The sequence below is a fragment of the Astyanax mexicanus genome, chromosome 24, assembly GCF_023375975.1.
Source record: "Astyanax mexicanus isolate ESR-SI-001 chromosome 24, AstMex3_surface, whole genome shotgun sequence".
Lineage (NCBI taxonomy): Eukaryota > Metazoa > Chordata > Actinopteri > Characiformes > Acestrorhamphidae > Astyanax > Astyanax mexicanus.
This window is the reverse complement of record NC_064431.1, coordinates 19647282-19668052: the sequence shown is the minus strand read 5'-3', so window position 1 is coordinate 19668052 and position 20771 is coordinate 19647282. Positions and strand designations below refer to the sequence as shown.

The 20771-nt window shown below is 39.3% G+C and overlaps 1 protein-coding gene across 5 annotated transcripts in view; it reads right to left on the bottom strand.

Moving 5' to 3' along the window:
* Window positions 1–20771, bottom strand: part of atp2b4 (ATPase plasma membrane Ca2+ transporting 4) — a 148357-nt gene that overhangs the window by 46150 nt on the left and 81436 nt on the right. For 3 of the 5 annotated variants that reach the window (XM_007247771.4, XM_007247770.4, XM_007247768.4), the window contains exons 6-12: window positions 19987–20112; window positions 17507–17542; window positions 10659–10841; window positions 7742–7956; window positions 6224–6466; window positions 4120–4364; window positions 3632–3863 (exon numbers count right to left, since the gene is read on the bottom strand). In XM_007247771.4, the coding sequence (XP_007247833.2) occupies window positions 3632–3863; window positions 4120–4364; window positions 6224–6466; window positions 7742–7956; window positions 10659–10841; window positions 17507–17542; window positions 19987–20112 (1280 nt within the window). The remainder of the gene's footprint in view (window positions 1–3631; window positions 3864–4119; window positions 4365–6223; window positions 6467–7741; window positions 7957–10658; window positions 10842–17506; window positions 17543–19986; window positions 20113–20771) is intronic. The other 2 variants (XM_022682692.2, XM_007247769.4) reach the window with 1 other exon arrangement.

The window sequence follows — 20771 nt, the reverse complement described above, 5'->3', positions numbered from 1 at the left end:
CAGACCAATCTAATCTAATTTAGACCATGCAAGCCAAGCCATTCCAAGCCAGACTAATTACTTACTGATTCAGGCTAGAGCAACCCATAAACAGATGCAAAAATCCCCTTATACAGAAGTCTGAAAACTGACGTGATCTCATTTAAGAATGTTGAGCTGTCCAATGACGTTGCATTACCATTATTCTGTAAAGCAACATGTTGCCTCCCTGTGTCACAATGTCTCATAGGAAGCATAGGCTAGTCATCACTCTCCCAGGTTAGTAACAAAATGTGACAATGGGAGACCAAGCAAATGAGTAGGAACTGATGGCAATGACTAAATTAATGAGGGGAGACTGAACAGCACATTTGGATAGCTATGGACTCACTAAAAACTTCTATATACTGTATCTCACAGCTCTCTGTCTGAGTCACTGCCAATGGTCAGGTTCACTTGCTGAAGAAAAAAAAGGTGATACTGTCATCACTGGGGGGAGCCCAAAATGCCCAAGCCTCATTATCCGTCACACCTGCCACTGTACACTTACACATGCCAAAACACTCAAGAGGAGCTGACATACAAAATTCAGCTCTGATTAGCATATCCATCAGAAATAGTCTTACAGCCACCTTTCATGTTGACACTTCTTCCTTCTCCGTGGGAATCGATTCAGAGAGTCCCTTTGGCGATGAGGCTATTCTAGTAGCGCCTTTCATCTGCAGCTCCACAATGTGAGAGTAAGTGACTGTCCGCACGGTCATCACATGATCAAAACCTGCAGCTGGCCAATGAACAGCGACTTTAAGCATCGACAGCTGCAGGGAGGAGTACGGCGACCGGAAATAAACCTGCATTAGTGTCATAGCTGTGGAATCCAAAGTAAAGTTACTAAGCAACAGCTCCAGTACAGCGGATCGGATACATAGAATACATGGAAAAAAGTATTGGGACACCTGCTTCTTCAGTGCTTCTTCTGAAAACTCTGCTGTCCAGGAGGAAAGGCTTTCTACTAGATTTTGGTGCATTGGTGTAAAAACCTGATTGCATTCTGCAGCAAGAGCTGAGAGATAGGGGTTTGGGTAGGTTTAGTTTGGTTTGTTTTAATTTGATGTGGTTTGTTTTGATTTAGTTTGGTTTGGGTTGGTGTAGTTTGGTTTGGTTCAGTTTGGTTTAATTTGGTGTGGTTTATATTTTGATTTGGTTTGGTTTGAGTTGGTTGTGGTTGGGTTGTTTTGCTTTAGATTGGTTTGGTAGAGTTTTAATTGTTTAAATTGGTTTAGTTTGATTGGCACTAGTGGTTTGGTTTGGTTTGTTTTAATATGGTGTGGTTTGTTTGGATTGGATTGATTTGGTATAATGGAGTCTGAACTAGTTTAATTTAGTTTGGTTTGATTGGTTTGGTGAATGAGCAGATGTTCCAATAATGGAAATGGGCAAAAGTATTGAGACACCTACTCCTTCTTTATTTCTCCCTAAACAAATTATATAAAAAAAGAGTTTATGCTGATTCTGGGGTAACTTTGAGTAACATCATGTCACCAATATCCAGGACAAAAGGAAGTTTTTTTACTGTAAGGATGTAAGGCTTCAATTGCATTCAGTGATTTAATGACAAGATCTCAGAGTTAATGAGGGCATGCTGTTGGATGATCACCATCCAGATTAAAAAAGTACTGGATGAAGAACCATCATTCCAAAAAACACAGTTCTTCTACAGTGATTACACAAGGTTTATAAGCAGTGCATTTGCACATCTGTGAAAGCAAAGGATGCAACGCTACTAACGTAAGTAAAGTAGCTAAATGCATTCTTTAGAAGGAGTGTACATAAACATAGTACCTATATCTTTAGAACAATTAGTCAATTAAAGCAAAGTTTTTATTTAGTCATGATTTAATACAACTACAATAGTAATTGAAAGCCAAAGTAAGGGAAAAAGAACAGGTTGTTTCGAGCTGCTGTGATTACATATAAAGAAATGGGACACCATAGTGGCTTATAGTTTATAACTGGTCTGACTGGCAGCCGTAAATGATGCCAGTAAATTGTGGTAAAAGACAGGGTGACGAAGCAGACAGAATCTTCTCTCTCAGGACCAGCGCCAGGCACATCAGTCCACAGTTACACCTCAATTATGGGCTGTTAGTGACTTACAAAGGATGTGCTCAGTGAAGCAGTAATGATGGTGAAGATGCAGTTTTGAAGAGCTAGCTCGACTGGGATTCCTTTTAGAAATGCTTGAGTGGTTTGGAGGTAAAGCCATTAGCTGAAGTTAAATGAACACCAAGCAGTCAAGGCAAGGTCACATCCTGACATTGAAACCCTGTGTGGAGATTCCAAAGAAACCTCATGTCCATCCTGAGAACAGACTAGTATTCCAGACAGAGAGTCAAGTGTTCTCCAACTAAAGCGATGGAGGCCTTAGGTTACCTGCACAAATCAATAGCTAATTATCTTGAGTACCTCCTGAGTTAACTGTCTTTAACAGCACAGAAAAACAAAAAAGTTTGCTATGCCAGCATTCTATATATGCAATGACTTTTGCATTGGTTCTTAAACTGTGGTACACTACCCCTAAACCTAAGGAACCCAAACTGGCCTGAAATCTTCACAGTTTTCAATTGTAGTTTTCATAACTTTAGATTTGTATGTGTTTAGCCTTGTGTTTAACCCATTAGATTCTCTATGCAAGCCCTCTATGCAAGCTCTTTATTCTTACAACTACAGGTCTATAATTATTACTATGAGTTTCATAGGCCCTAGCATAGAACTATTCCCAAAGGTTTTCATCGTTCTTTCTCACATAGAACAATCTTCAGGACCCAAACCGCTCTGGTTTCAAATCTGCACACTCTACTATAACGGCCCTTATTTCATTTACAGAGAAGATCTATGCTGAGAAAACTGCCAAACTGTCATCAGTCTTGATTCTTTTTGACCTAATCTGCATCTTTCACACTATCAACTACATGTTCCTCCAGTCCATCCTCACCAGTCTTGGAAGCACTATCCCTGCATGGCAATGGTTCGCATTGTACCTAGAGGATCGCTCCTACCAGGTAACATGGCCGGGGACAAAATCAGCTCCTTACAGGTTTTCCGCTGGGGTTTCACAAGGCTCAGTGCTTGGTCCTCTTCTTTTCTAACTCTACACTTGCTCTCTGGGTGAAGTAATATCTTCTCAAGAGTTCTCCTGCCACTGCTATGCTGATGACACTCAGCTAATCCTTTCTTTAACTACTTCCGACCCTTCTTATCACCTGAAACTCAACCCGAGCAAGATTGACCTACTGTACATCTAAGGAACTATAGGTCTTCTCCAGAACTCACTGATCCCTCCATCAGCAGAAGCTTTGGTGTAATTATGGATGAAAATATGTGAAAGAGAGCAAGGCTTACAAAGTAGCCCCAGTCGGAGGTACCTGGAAGTTTATCTTGATCAAAAGTTAGAGAACCACTGGTCTACTGGAATTGAACAATACTATTCCCAACTGATATACTATGCTTAGCGAATAATAGTGTCCCTTGTTGAAGAATTGGCAATCATAACTGCCAATCAATCATAACTTTTAATCATAACTAAAATCATATAATTCAGCCTATAGAGCCGTCTTACACTCAGCATTTCTCCTGTTAATGATGTTCTCACCTCTGGACGGACAGGGTCTTCAATGCCAACTACGCAGATGCAGGTCAGGTCGGTAAGGATGTCGGCCTCGTTGTCCCAGTTAGGTTCATCGCCTGTGAAATCCCTCTTTGCCACGCAGATGGTCCTCAGGCCATCGCAGGCCATGGGCTCGATTACTTTACGCACCATCTCATCCCGATCCTTTGGCTTGAAGACGCGTGGCTGGCCTGCAGCGTCCAAAATATAAGAACACCTGGCAGGAGAGCAAAGACGAAGAGGTTTAATATTACAGCCCATTAAGTGCCGAAAATAAGCACTATACTTGCCAGAACTATACTTAGAGAAAGCCACAGGAGATGCAGATAGTGGAGGATGCAAAATCAATATCGAAGGGGTCAATTAGGAGTGGAGACTACCAGAATCAGCAGAGGAACATGCAAGAAAAAAAGAAAGACACAGAGAACAGATCTAGAAGAGAAGAACAGAGGATAACGTAGCATTATGCGTACTTGCGGAGGATGATCTCGGAGGCGCCCTTGCTGTACATGCGGAATCCTGATCCGTCAGGGTTTTTCAGGACCGTGCTCATGCTCTTTCGTGACGAGTTGAAGGTGTAGACCTTGTAGAGCTTCTCCTCAGGAACCTCATCTCTAATGGGCTGGTAGTCTCTCTTCAAGTCCAGCACCAGGCCAAGGAGGGCACACTCTGTCTTGTTACCCACGTGCCTTGGTAGACCACCCTCCCTTTCTGGGGACTGGATTCAAATAAGTTGTTATGGACTGAAGTAGAGCTGGGAAAAATTACAATACTTTATTGCATTGTTCTATAAAAACAAGGATAAAATATAATGAAAATGTTTTAAAGGGAACCAAATTTACCAAGTTACGAAAACAACACACAAAAACACCATTCATATGTCACAGGGTGAGATAAACAGCTGAGATTGATTTCTGTGGTGGCCACAAAAATACCATATAAAAATCTTTGAGTCAATGGCATGGTGTCTGTAGTGTCTGCTCGTACTGATGAATAGAGTCTTTTAGTTTCAATGGAACATCACTGTGCTTGTATTAAGACATTAAAAAGCTTTGAACTGAGAAGTGGAGAGTGGGCGGGCTTTAATGAGGCGTTTACTTAAGCGTCTTCCTCAAGGGCATAGTGTCCATTAGGACGATAAAATCTGACCTATTGATAAGTGCCCAAACATTTTACCACCTGGGCCTTTCAAAGCTTAATCCATAAACCACATACTGAATTTTTATAGCTCTTCAGCCAGAGTGGTTGAGCAAATGTAAAATGCGTTACTGAAAAACTGCAGAGAGGAATACGTGCATAACATGAAGTTATAGTAAGGGCAGCAATAAGAGGAAGGATATCTGAATATACACTGGAATGCAAAAAAAAAAACAAGACAGAAAGTTGTGCTTTGTTGACATCTTCTCCGGGATGGTAAGTAAGTCTTCAATAAATATTTCTAAACTGTAGCTTTGTAAAAACCTACTAAAATGATGTGTTTGGTATTCAGCTTTCAGCCAATGACTCATTTTGTTTGTTTCTAATAATCAGTGCATCCCTAATAGTTACCACACACTGAGCCGTCCACTGTGGGTGGTAATACCATGACGTATTAATGGTACACACAGCACTTTTCCACCAAAAGAACTGGGCACCAGAGGTGTTCAGAGGAATGAGTATTATCGGCCTGTACCCTGCTCCTAACCCCGGCTGGCACTGCTGGAGCAGCTTTAGCATTACCGGCTAACCGTGCAAGCTCTTTTGTTGTTCAAAGGTAAGTATATAGGACTGTAGCCTGCGGATTTACCGTGTTAAAACAAGCTACATGGGCTGAACATCTAGCTAGCTAATATCGCCCTGGCTTACCGAATCACTCAGGGTTACTCAGTGTCGGGTGGCATTAGCTGCTAACCGGTAGCGGTTACCCTCTAATGCTAATGCTCCAGCTTTAGTGCTGAAAAAATTCAGGAAACTAAGCTTACTGTGAATAAACGGAAGCGCTTTACTCACTCAAATAATCCATTTTCAGGACAGAAATCTGTGTAGATTAACTTTCAGCGCTCGTTTATCTTTAAAAGAAAGTCTTTTTTTTACGATATTGTTAACGTAGCTTATCTTTATTTATTTTTGTTAGCTACCCCCTCACCACCACCCAGCGGAAAGATCTGCTAAATAAGAAGTTCCTTATAGTGTCTCTTAAAATGTGCTTTATAATCCGATGCGGTTCCTACTGTGATGAACATTCCTGATTGGTGGAAATGCTGCAAACAATTCAAGATTAGGATCGCGAACCATAACGGTTCCAGGTTCATGTCGGTGGAAAAGCGCTAACAGAAATGGTATATCCCATCCATCTGGCACCCACTATCAAGCCTCACTTAAAATCACGGTTGGTAATTCACGACAACATGCTATAAGTGCGCTGGCTAGTGATTAACATCACTTACAAGATAACACCTTAAAATGTATACAGCTGTAATTTTTTTAAGCTGTACCCAGAGGAAACCCTTCATAATCTAATAATTTGCATACTTCTGGCCCATTGTTGGCATGTGAGCGTATGTAACAATGAACTGATTCCAAATGCAGCTCACTCACCAGGATCTTGGTGGTGTAAGCTGAGTTGATGGAGATGCTGTTCACCATCAATTCCAAAGTCTCAGGATTGATGGCCTCCGGCTCTGGTACTTTCTTGTAGTGTGTATCACCTACGTAGGCCTGAACCACCGTCATGCGGTTCATAGTCAGCGTGCCGGTCTTGTCGGAACAGATGGCAGTGGCATTGCCCATGGTCTCGCAGGCATCCAGGTGCCTCACCAGGTTGTTATCTTTCATCATTTTCTGTTGAGGAAAAACAGAGCTTGACCTAGTTTACTAGAGCAATGGCCCTCGGCAGCAGGTAAATTCCACAAATTCAACAGTGAGTCGAGTCAGCTGTGTCTTTTTTGGCCATAATGCTGTTCTGCATCAAACAATCAAATTCAAGAGAGGGTTACTGGAAATGGTTTACAATTAGAGAAGTGGTTCTCAAACAGAGAGCAGCGGTCACAATGGGGCACTAGGCACTAGATATTCAACACATTTTTAAAATGTAATTATGTCCATTTATTAGGTAAAAAGTGGTGCCTTATAAAAAAAGAAATAACAGAGAAACTTTGCAAAGCCTGCAGTTCCTGCTTTTTACCCCGGGGTAGGGTGGGACACAAAACAGGGCCTCTAACTAAAAAAACTTGAGAACCACAGCATTAGAGTACAGACCTACACTACAGCTCTGGCAAAAAATAAGAGACCATATAAAAATGATGAGTTTCTTTGATTTTACCAAATTGAAAACCTCTGGAATATAATCAAGAGGAAAATAGATGATTACAAGCCATCAAACCAAGCTGAACTGCTTGAGTTTTTGCACCAGGAGTGGCATAAAGTTTTCCAAAAGCAGTGAGTAAGACTGGTGGAGGAGAACATGGCGCCAAGATGCATGAAAACTGTGATTAAAAACCAGGGTTATTTCAGCAAATATTGATTTCTGAACTCTTAAAACTTTATCAATATGAACTTGATTTCTTTGCATTATTTGAGGTCTGAAAGCTCTGCATCTTCAGCCATTCCTCATTTTCTGCAAATAAATGCTCTAAATGACAATATATTTTTTGGGAATTTGGGAGAAATGTTGTCTGTAGTTTTTAGTTCATTTTACTCAAACATGTATCTATAAATAGCAAAATCAGAGAAACTGATTCAGAAACTGATGTGGTCTCTTCATTTTTTCCAGAGCTGTATATAGACAAAGGTATTGGGACACAGACGGCAATGGGTGCCACTTCTTGTTGAATGCATTAATTAAAATGTATGTTCACAAACATTTTAGCATACAGTGTACTCCTGCAGTTTACAGGAAACATAATGTACAGCATTGTATGTTCTGTTCTCCTATTTTAATGTTGCTTCTTTCCAGAGCTCATGATCTTCAATGTGCCTAAGACCTTTACACAGTACTGTAATACAAAATGAACAGTACTATTTTCAACTAAAAAGATGAAAAAATAGTTAGAAAAGGTGAGGTTTACAGGTCACAGTATGATACCTAGCTTCGAGTCACTTAATCTAGGTCCTCACCTTAACGGAATAGGCCAGCGAGATGGTGACAGCCAGAGGCAGCCCTTCAGGAACAGCCACTACAAGCACTGTCACACCAATGATGAAGAACTTGACAAAGTACTGGATGTAAATGGGCGTGCACTCGGCCTTCCATTCCTGCTTGTTCACTCCGAATGTAGAGATGACGAAGTACAAGATGAGGATGATGACGGTCACAGCAGACATGATAAGACCTGAAGAAAGAGAAAAAGTAGGGGTTTCCCAATGTTTTTTTATTACTTTTCCTAATCATGATTTGGAACTCTTTACATTTGTGTATGTTTATGCTCCAAAAACTGTTGAAGATAATCAATAACAAATTCAGATAATGGTGCGTGTAAAGAAACTCTGCTGCAAGACTCCTTAAAACCTCTACATGAATAGGTGGGACTGAACTGTTACTGGCTGAATAGGGTGTATATGCAAAGTGCATTGTTCTTATGACATTACATAAACATAAACATACATAAAAAAGGACTGAGAAGTAGGAAATCCCTATAACAAGGTTTTTAAATTATATTAAATTATTAAATTCATTTTTGAAATTATAAAACAAAAAATATATATTTTTAAGGGATGCACCAAATATCATTATTTATACAGTGCTTTGTTGGTGTGTCTGTTGTGATGTTAATTTTTTTTTTTTTTTCATAAAGCAAGAGTCTGTAAGTTTTGTAGATTTAGAGACTTCTCTGTTGAGAGAGAGTAACCGCACAGGGCATACGAAAAAGTACTTTTAAAACATGCATTCTGGTGCAGCCTTCTTTTGGACAGATAAATCTGGCCATTTTAGCTATTTTGGCTCACCAGGTCTCTTCAGTTCTTATTCTGCATTTCTTTGGTATGTGTAAATGAACAGATGAAGACTTGAATTTTCTGTTCTGATATCTCCATGTTTGCAGTAGCTTTTGTATCAGTGCCATAAGCAATGCAGCGGTTGCTCAGGTAACCAGCAAAAGCTGTCTTGGCCAGAGAAACTGTTTTTAGTATGAAAATCTTTTGCCTTGCAGGGTGAATGCAGAAGCACGTTAAAGCCATTTATTACAATATTTTGTTTGCTCCCTTCTCAGGAATAAACACTGCTTTCAATTTAAACAAATAAATCTTATTGTTTAATGTTTAAATATTATCCATAACTGGCAACAAAAGAACAGAGACAAGAAACAGATTAGGACACAGCTGTTTTTAGCCTCAAAAGAAACAGCTGTCAGCTGAAGCGCACCGACCGAGGCTTCTCTGATTGCGGGAGACATACTGTTGGAAATGGGATAATTACGTGGAGTACAGCCCAAAGGGACAAGCCCTGTTTTCTTACTGGGTGACACTGTTTCTTTATACGTTAAGTAAAATCAACGCACTGAACCAGCCCAGAGTATGACAAATGAACTCATTTGCAGAAGAAGGTGTCTGCAGAAGGCCATATGCTGCCTCTGTGTGTACAGGATATTGCACACGTGCAATCACTTCACATACCACCTCCCAGTGGGTAATTAATATGAACAACCTGCTTAGTACAAAACAGCAGCAGGAGCGGTTTAATCTCTGCTATTTAATCTCACGTCATCATGAGAAATAATAAATGTAATATTTGTTCACAGAACATCCACTTCTGTTCCCAACAACAATTAATTAACATCACTAGAAGAGACACTGGAACAGTTTACACTAGGGCAGCACCATATTGGGAAAAGCTTTTCCACAATATATATTGTGATTTTTTATTAACACAATATACTGGATTTTTACCAGACATTTTTACCAGTTTGTATTTGTTTTGCTTTATATTATATATGTGAAGCTTTAAGGGTATTGTGGCATATTTTTTATACTTAATGCAGTTTATATGCATGCACTAAATTTTCTGCATACATTACCATACTTTTCGGACTATAAGGCGCACCAGATTATAAGGTGTATTAAGCTACAATAGTAAGGATGCCTACATTAAAGTGAACAAGGTGTCGCCATGTTTATCTTCTAATAGAAAAGCTGGGGGAGGCGCATTATTAAACAAAACTTTAATTCGAAAAAAAAAAAAAAAAAGTTCAAACGTGTTTTCTCTCCTGAAATCTGTTTATTTGGGTGATTAAAGCACTTCCATTTATTTACAGATTTTCAATATTTTGTCTTAGGGTGAGTTTGACTAAGGCTGGGTGCAGCAGCATTAGCATTAGCTGCTTACCACAGCACTAGCGGGACTTAAATGCAGCCCGTTAGCACTAGACTGAGGAATCCTGAGTGTTCCGGTAACCCAAGGCAGTATTAGCTAGTGGTTGATCCAACATAGATTATTTTAACACAGCAAACATTCCAATATACTCACCTCTAAACACTAAAAGAGCTAGTGCTGCGGTTAGCAGTTAATGCTAATGCTGCTGCACCCAGCCTTAGTGAAAGGTCACGGAAAACTCCCCCTTACAACACTGTACTTCAGCAGATTGGCGATATTGCTCCTTAATGTCTGACTGGTAAAATTCATAAATAAGGTGGACCAGATTATAAGGCGGGAAATTGGGAAATATTTAAGGTTTTTAATTGCGCCTTACAGTCCAAAAAATACAGTACATTATTTATTTGTTACATTATTATTATGATTTTTATATCTATTTTATACAAAGTCTTAATTAGTTACTGTTGTTTACAAAATAGACAACAGTAAACAGATTTTGAATGTCTGAAGCTATTATATTATACGAAACATTCTTGAAATATAATATTTTTCAATGATATTGCCAAGAATATCATTATTTTTAAAAATAGAATAAAATACTATTTTAGGGATGTAACACATAGTGACGTACACTGTTTAATTTGCATTACCTGACACTGTGCTACCTGTGATATAATTACTGCCTATGCACACACACACTGCACTGCACAGTTTAGTGACCCCTACCTGCTTTCCCGATCTGCACAGCCAGCCTGGTCAGTTTGCCCTGCAACACGGACTTCTCCTTTTTGGTGACGTTGACCTTCTTAACCTCTTTCTGCGGCTCCTTCTCCTCTTTCTCCTCTGCCTCGGCCCCCTCGTCGCTCTTCAGCGGCTGGATCTCCAGGGCGATGCCGTCCTGGGTCTTAGCTGGAGGGGGAAAGTGGCAGGCGAAGGGAAAGAAGGAAACATATGGGGGAAAAAAAGGACAGACAGGTGAAAAGGGGTAAAAGGCAGAGGGGAGGAAAGATCAGACAGTTTAGTGACCGCTGGGAAGCAAAGAGAAGCAATCACAACAGCAATTAAAGCCTTAGCAATAGCTATATAGTCATATTTTAACCATATTTTTGTTGAATTTTGATGGAATGAATCTAAATTATTCTAAATCTGATTAAGGGCATTAAAGACAGAGAAAACAAACTGTAATTAGTTCAACTACGGTTTGAATGCCATTTTTACAGACAAAACACAACATTTATTCATTTATTTATATATTTTTGTTTCATGTTCTGAAATATAATCCAAGCCTTGCATTAACAAATATAGATAAATACAGATATAATGTCATGATTTATTCCCACAGTGTCTTCTTCTGAATCTTTTGCCATTAAATATTTGACTTCCCTCAATACACCCTGTGTCGCCTTATTTAACTTCTAATTTAACAGAATTACTAGAATTACAGAATTTGCAAGACAGATATTGAGGGCTGCACATTAAACAAGAAAGATTAGGATCAGGGTTGAAAAACTAACCCTAACCCTCTTTGTTAAGAGCCCTTATCATAATACATCTGACTATGATTGTCATAATTCAATTATTCCGCAGACAGACCTATTGCATTACTGTGTCTGTGGCTAAAATAGAAACATAATGGAATCTAAGATCCAATTCGGGCCTTTTTGCTATGGTTAAACATTGATCCCGCCCTCCCAATTTCCTGTGTGTCTCAGCCATAAGGGCACTGTGTAGCCCTGGGCATCACGTGGAGCAGTGACTAAAAACTAGCCTGGAACATAAATTTTTTCCTGTTATAATACTGTTCTATACTGACAGTGTGATGGAAATATTGTATAGAGAGTATGCATTGACGTCATGTTTCCGCCAAAACACGCCCCCTTAGTCCGACTGAGGGGCAAAACATTGTAAAACATTCTCCAACATGTTTCTTAGGGAAAACAGCCAATACAAACCATTACCTCAAATAAAAGGCTGTTGGATATGAGAGTTTTCTGACATTTTTATGTTCATGATTTCAAAGTCCTGGTCCTGGAGTACCACAACCTTGCTGGTTTTAGTGTTTTTCTGCTGTAAAATACCCAGTTCACCTGATTCACCACAGCAAGAGACTGTGTAGTATTTTTTTGTGTGCATTTAAACATGGAATCATGTCTACAGAGAGAAGTTGGACACTACTGTGTGTTCGAGTGATTTAAAGTCAGAATAGTTCTACGGACTATACAAAACATGTTCATGAAGACATTCACACAAAATCACTCTCACATAAAGATATCTTACCAGCCCTTATTGAACAAGCCGTTTACGTACTCTGTCACTTTTTATGCAAATAAGGTGTTGTTGGCCACACCCCACCAGGTGGTGCCAGGGTGGTTCTATGCAAATGTCCTTATTCTGACATCAGAATAAGCAAGCCATTCAAATTACTCATATGATGAAGCATATGATTTCTGAAGCCAAAATAAAATTTTAACTGGTTTACAGAAAACAAATGGATTTTTGTTTTTGGGGGTTCTTTTTGTCGCATGTTGGAGAGTTGGTGCATACAGTAGTAGTCGAGACCCAAGTGGAAGTGATAGAAGTGATAATAAACTGTATAATACTACCGCTTTTACTACTGTTGATGTGCAAGGCAGCCATCTTGAATTCTGAACTCTGGGTTTATAAAGCTTTCCTGATTTCTTAATAGAAAATACAACCTGTAGGAGTGCTCCACTTAAAATGTTCTAGTACATCTAAGTTCTAGTATAAATAGTATAAACTCTAAAACCAGTGGGTTAAGGACAGTGGTACTACAGGACCAGAACTGAGAATCTCTCCCTAAGCAGAACCTGGAATCTACAAGCTTGGGTGCTGGGTTCCGATTGGTTCTGTGAATTGCAGTGATTCATTTGCTTCTCATTTACATTCATTATTTACTTCTTTACTGTTCAGCAGTCTGTAAAACGATGGGTTTGATTTTTTGCTTTATCTGTTTTACCATCAATCCCACAACAGCTCCTTTTTCCCATTCTGTGTTTTTTTTCAGCATTTAAACGGAACGCTAGCACTGCCACTCATTCTTTCTTTTTGCCACTCAGTGGGCGTAACCACAGAGACTACCACTAACAGTGACGTCACATGCATATACTCTCTACACTGTATATGAGGTACCGAGTTGAAACAAGGCACTGGAGGCTGAAGGGAATGGGTAGGGGTAAATGGGGTAAAAGGGGAGGGGTCTGGGCCTTCGTTTGGTCGGACTGCATGTGTGAGAGCCCATTAAGAGTGTATGTAACAGGGCTGACCGAACGGCCACCACACATGGACTTCAGGACTGACAGACCAGATGCACGGACTGACCACGCACAGACTCACGCACGGCGAGGAGGGAGGGGTGGGGGGAGGGGGGTGGGGGGGGCGAGTGTGTTACAGACTCAACAAACTCAAACTCAATAAACAACTAAATTAAACAAACAATAATAATCATAATAATAAAAAAACATAACAACCAAGGACTGATAAAGAAACACAACCAGAAATATGATCACCACAAGAGTAAACAAGGAAGACCAAGAGGAGGAAGAAGAAATCTGGATTTTTTTTTCTTTCTTAAAAGAGATCATGATGCAGAGAGAGGAAGAAAGAAAGAAAGAGAGAGAGAGAGAGAAAGAAAGAGAGAGTGAAAGAGAAGAAATAATCACACAGTGACTGAGGGAACAGTGTACGAGACAGCATGAGTTTCCTGAGCACACCCTGGAAGGAGGCAACAGTAAGAGACAATAAGGAACTAAGAAATAGACAAAAAACAACAACAATTCACAGCCCATCCATTTGGCAAGGGTGCAACTCCCACTCCGCCGCCCCCAGAGCTTCCCTTCGACGCGCCCAGCGTCTTCTCCTCTAGCTCCCCCCACACCAGCCCCCTAACTGTGCGTGCACACCACAAGCGACGGAAGCAACACAGTGACCAAATACAAATGGAAACAGGGAAACACAACAGCAACTACCATTAGAAAACTTGTTCCCTTGTTCTTTCACTTTAATTCCTATGAACAAATTATTCACTTTACTAAATAGAGATAACAATGTTTTCACTGCAGGTAAAGAGACACCAACAGTCAGCACAACAATCTGTCTCATATCCCTTAAAATAACAATTTTATTATTCAGTTCAGTAGTTTACAGGTTGATTTCCCTCTAAAAAAAGAAGCAGAAGTTAGCTAACAATATTTTTAATTATATAAAACATGGCTGGGCAATATGTGTTACCTTAGGTAAACTTGTAGATAAAGTAAACAAATTACTAACTAACGATTAAGTACCTGGCCTCTATGTTGTAGGCTGTAAGAGCAAGCATCATTTTCTGAGCTGCTAACTGTGTGTGTTTGCCATGTGTCGTACTGTTCACTCCATGGCATTTTCTTTATTCATCAATTTTTTTAAATCTATATTTTACCTAAATGAAATCAAATTGAAGATGAAATACAATGTGCAAAGTAACTGTCAACTGCAGCAGGGATGACTCTCTACAGAGTACAGTCTTGAACAAATTATATAGAACGGTTTGTAATTAAAGGATTAAAATTACAAAAAAATTACAAGGAAAAAAATAAGAGACCACTTAAAAATGATGAGTTTCTTTCATTTTACCTAATTGAAAACTCCTGGAATATAATCAAGAGGAAGATGGAGGATCACAAGCCATCAAACCAAACTAAACTTGAATGCTTGAATTTTTGCACCAGGAGTGGCATAAATTTATCTAAAAGCAGTGTGTAAGACTGGTGGAGGAGAACATGCCAAGATGCATAAAAACTGTGAACAAAACTCAGGGTTATTCCACCAAATATTGATTTCTGAATATGAACTTGTTCTTCTTGCATTATTTGAGGTCTGAAAGTCCTGAACCTTTTTGTCATTTTAGCCATTTCTCATTTTCTGCAAATAAATGCTCTAAATGACACTATTTTATTCAAACATGTACCTATAAATAGCAAAATCAGAGAAACTGATTCACAAACTGAAGTAGTCTCTTAATTTTTTCCAGAGCTGTAGTATTCTTTAAAAAATCCTCATATATATAAAGACACAAGTTTTCAGTCACTGCTGAGTCCTGATATAAAATCTTACATCTAGGTGGAGAACTATTAGTGTATAAACAAAAAATATCGTCTCTATTTGTTTATAACAGTTTACTCAACAACACAATTCAGTCCAGCACGATGACTGTATACAGTCATTGGCCGTGCTTGCAGTTAGACACGCATCCCAGTGACTTATTGCCTCCTGGTTTTATTGCTTGTGGTGTGCACACAGGATAATACTGATACAGGAAAATGAAAAAGGTTAAAAATCAATACAGGAAAATACAACTGTGGAAAAAATGAAAATACTGTATGTTGATGTATAACAAATGTGAAAGCAATAACACAGCATTTATGATTGAGTGTTATTATGTGTATGTGTGTGTCTTGCTTTTTCTGCCAGTGTGTGTGTGTGTGTGTGTGTGTGTGTGTGTGTGTGTATTAGAGAGAATTTGTGTGTCCAAGGGCAGACGGAGCAGTGCGATCTATACGAGTGCTGCTGTCTGGAGCAGATGCTGTGTCCCCGAGCGAAGAGGGAGTGGGGAGGGGCCTATGCAGGGTGGAGGATGCACCCTGTAATACTGAAAACTGACACGCCTGAGCAAAACAAACACACTGCTTTCTATGCCATTAAAATGTCACACATGCACACCAGGGACAAGAGTGGTTAACTGAAAATAACGATGCCCAAGTGCTGTACTGGTTTACTTGAATGAAAAATATCTCATTGTCTTGGCAGCTGCAGTGAATAAAGAATAAAGCGGCAAGACAACACCCATGTTGATAAAATAGTATACATATTTTATAAAAAGCCAAGATAATCTGATTTGTATTGTGCGTATTATACGTCTGGATAATGTATTAGGAAGCTCTTGTCAAAAGAAGCATCAATTACAACATGTGTAAAAGTAATGTCATATTAAATATTTAATGTTTATTGTTTTCTGATTTGTTAAATTCAGAACATAAGGCACCTGCTATTTCCATTCAGGTGTGAGCGACAGGGTGTACTTTATCCATGCAGGTGTGAGCAACAGGGTGAACTATTTTCACTCAGGTGTGAGCAACAGGGTGTACTATTTGCACCCATGTACAAGTGACAGTGTGTACTATTGCTAAAAAAAATCTGTGTGGAGATCACTGGTTGTAACGCAGCTTGACATCATTTGCCGGAGCCCTGAGAGCACAATTGGCCTTGCTCTCTCTGGGTGGGTAGATGGCGCTCTTTCCCCTCATCACACCTAGGGTGATGTCGATCGGCACAAGGTACCTGTGAGCTGATGTATCAGAACCGAGTCGCTGTGCTTTCCTCTGAGCACGCTGGCTACTCGGCAATGCTGTATCAGCAGCAGCTCGAACTTCACACGTATTGGAGGAGTCATGTGCTAGTCACTCTTGTGTTGTGGCAGCCGACTAGCAGCTGAATGCCTGAAACAACCGGTCTAGCTAAACTATGAAACTAAGAAAATATGGAAAAAAAAATATTTTTGTGGAAATCAATGTAAAAAATAATATGTTCCAAGTTTTGTCATGTGTTCTGGTTTTGTGCATTTATCATGACATTTGGACACAATGAGGGGTGAGATGTCAGTACATTTACTGCCAATATAACTAACTTAAAAATCTATTTATCAAGTGAGCTAACTTAACACTATAACTAACCTTAACTGTCTCCAGCCATCGATTAGCAATTAGCTAGTTGGCTTTAGCTCCAAAATACATAACCAATATATGAACAATATTTTTTTTTACAAACTAAGGCCAAAATTATTGCTATATTATTAACTTTATCTTCAAATCTTTTAGAACACAATTCTTAATTTTCTGTTGTCACTGGCTGGTAGACTTGGGTTATTTATTTTTTTTAATTAAGGGGATAAAATAGCCTCCCTATGTGGCAAATAATCACCCAGATGCAAATCACTCCTTAAACATTAACATCCCTATATTTACAGTACATAAATCTATTGATAACCAAGCCAATACAAATACTGACATCCAGTGAAGCGATATCCAATTTTGGAGTTTGGATAAAAGCAATTACGCTAAGACCCTATATTTCCAAAAACTCACATATAAATATTTCTATAACTTATCCCAATGAATGTTCAAATATTTACAGGGCAAAAATAGATAACAGTTTTATTTTAATATACAGATAAGAACTGTGTTCTTGGTTTATGCTAATGAATGGGTACATGTATATGTGTATGTGTATGTGTGTCTGTGTGTGTCTGTGTGTGTGTATGTGTGAGACAGTAAAGGGTAGAGGTGCTCAGCTCTGTTACAGCAGGTGAGAGTTGCACTCTTTCACAAGTAAAGCGAGGCGGGAAGAAGCTCCCACGGGCTCAGCAGGAAGGAGTTAAAGCGACAGAGAGATAGAGAGACAGAAAGAGAAAGAGAGAGAGAGAGAAACAGAGTAAGGTGAAAGAGTGAGTGAGATTGACACGAGACTCCAAGACTTGTCGCTGAATGGGAAGGGAAGGGAAAGGGTGGGGGTGGGGGGGTTACCTTTGTTGCGATTTTCTGGGGCTCCTTGTTTTTTACCTGTTCAGAACGAGAGAGAGAGGGCGGAGGGCTGATATAACATGGTTTAAAGTAAATGAACCAGACACAAATCATAAGAAACAAGGATTTAAAAACTGGATACAAAAATCAAATCAATGCAACTTCACAGGTGCGTACGTGGGCAAAAATGTGTCATCTCGAGAAAAAAGGTGTCAATTTTTTTGCTGTGGTTTGAAGGCTTGGAGTGACAAATATGCAGGTTATAAATTCAGAAATTAAATCTTTTCCAGTCTGTTTTTAAAGCAAGCGTGTTTGCATTTGCTTCTGTTGTAAGTGTTTTGGGTGGATTGGCTTTCTGTTCTTTTCTGTGTACAAAAACATGCATTAAAATGACTGTCCATGGTCTCATTATACAGATGCGGCAGAAAGAGGTTAGGTTTGAAAATGCGGGAGTATTCCCTCAAATTTGTCATTCTGTCTTTGTGTAAGTAAACAGTGTGTTTCTTGTTGCTGATTAATTAAGACAGTAATGTTGATATATGAATAGTTTTCTCTACAATTCAATCCAATTTATGCTTTTGGCTTTATTTAGGCCGTAAAATAATTTAGATCAAGGGGTGTGCCATATCGTATCATACGCAATAATATCACCGACATTTCTGAATATTATGAATGATATTATACCCTAAAATATTGTGCCATATCACCCACCCCTAATTATCACATCAGGGTACTACTTTTTGCTGTTTTGGCAAAAGAAAAATTCACACTCTTCTCATTTCCCATTATATATCTACTAGAGAAAAATTATATATGTCCAGTTTCATTATTTATTATTATTTATTAACTTGGATTTATTTTCCTGGATATATAGAGATATATAGAGTGCACTGCAAAAAATCTATTGGTAAAAACTAGACAAAATATATGTAAATTGAGACATAAATGCTTGAATTAAGCAATTAAATCTGGCAATGGGGTGAGCAATTGTTTCTTAGTAAGATTTCTTCAAATAAGCAATCGCAATGTGATAAAACGAGTGAAGTAAGACTTAAAGACTTAAAAGAAAATCCTTATTTTCTGGCTTAAATTTGTACACAAGAATCAGAGTAACTTTACTGGTAGCTTTTTGTGCTTATTTTAAGTTCAAAATACTTTAAATAAGGTGAAAATCCTAAGTAAGACTCAATAAGATCATTATTCATAAAATAAGTGCAACAATCTTACACTTACACAATGCTTAGTAAGGCAACTATTCTTATCAGAGGAAAAAAAAAAGATTTACTGCTATAAAATTAGATAATTTTACTTGCTAAGGTTTATTTTTTTTGCAGTGTGTATTTTTAGTATTATGACATTCTGGATCATTGACAAAAGTATTGTTATTGCAAAAATACCATAAAATATTGTGAGATTATTTTAGGGCCATATTGCCCACCCCTGTTATTAAAAATGAGTACAAATTGTGGGCTGTGAGCAGCATTTTAGAGCACTTTGTCTGGCTGAACACTATAGCTGCACTGGCACAGTGCCTTATTGAGGTGGGATGATAGCTGATTTGACAGAAAGCTGATTTGACATGGAATTCCTGTCCATTTTGTATTTGTCTTTATTTCTACAGTCTGAGAAGACCCTCATACATACAGACTCCAGATAATCACACACACAGGTGTTGGACTGACGACAGAAGGTGCTTGTATGTGGACAGTGTGTGTGTGTATGTCTCTGTGACGACTGTTGTCAGCTGAGTCTGAGGTATGCCTGGGGGACCATGAAAGGCAGCTAGAGTCGGTGAGACTGCAAAGGGGAGGTGTTGAATGTTGAGCTGAGGGGACAGGTGACTTTCAGAGCGAAGTGGCAGCGCTTCTACAGCTGTCTTACTCATCTCTAGTGGGAGTGACAAGTGTGTAGCGTGTACCAGATTTTTTTTATTTTCTTTTTTTACTTTTTACATTTTTGAACACAGAACAGGCTTCCCAATTGTCTTTTCTCAGAAACGACACATTCGGCCCAGCAAGAATGAATGTCTGAGGGATGTAAATTTGACAGAAGGAAAGAGGAAAGTAAAACAAACGCAAAAGAAACTAACTAAACCAAAGTAAGCAAAATTCAAGGGATTAGCATTTTATGAAATTTATGAAGTAAGTAAGGTGGGGAGAACTACAGTGATCCAGTGGAACTGACTGATCTCCACTGACTGATGAGTCCATAGTTTATTTTTGTCTTGATCTTTTGCTCTAGCATCACTCTGTAAGCGACTCTTCGCTCTTCGGCTGTGGAGGACTCTAGAATGGGCGAAACTATAAAAACAACCGAAGCGATGGGAAAATCGCTCAAACAGTTCTTACCTCTGACAGGGGGAAGATGGTATGGGGGGAATTGCCCATGTGGGTATTAGGCGAGGTAGGTTGATTGATGTGGGCCTGCGAGGGTTTTTACTGATACACAGTTCTGAATCGATTATGGATTCCGAATCAACTCACCTTTTTTCACCTTTTTCTCCTCTTCCTCACCGCCGGCCCCAAGCAGGGTGAAAATGATTCCAGTTTGGGAGTTCAGGCCTACAGCAGTGACCACCATCCTCCCAGAACCCTCCATTACGTGAGTTCCTGAACAAAGAGAAAAACAAATCTCTTTAGAATGTGGCAATTTCATTGGTTGACTGAAGAATCTTTCAGCATTTTTGTAGATAATATGTGAGAAGGTGACTGGTCCAAGCCAAGGACCATTTATCCAGATAACCCAGATGCCCATGTGGGGCCTGTATGCATGGCCCACATAAGAGCTAGAAATGTTTGCCACTAGGATCCATAATATGGCCACGAAGGGTTAGACATGGCTTCCATCAGGTTTCTACACTGCACTTGGTCCTAGATGTGTTTCATGTGAGATTATAGTCGGCAGTAATTGGATCCCAGTGACAAGGGATATGTAAAAACTCACTCAGAGCCAATGCCCACCTGGAGCTTTCCTGGAATCCATCGACCCCACACTCTACCCATTCACGCCCCATATGAGTGTGTTGGCTGGGTAAGGACCCTTACCTTGTGAGAGTGCACCCAACCAAACTAATACAATCAGTTTAACTGACAAACCACAAATGGGACAGTCTCTATGCAGCCAAATGGAGTCAAAATGAGAAATGATCTGGCTACGCTGTGCCATGTGTCCATAGCAACAAATGGCATGCATGACAATATCATATCTGAGCAAGCAAGACAATAAAAAAAGAAACAAACAAACAAACAAACAAAAAAAACAGGTGCTC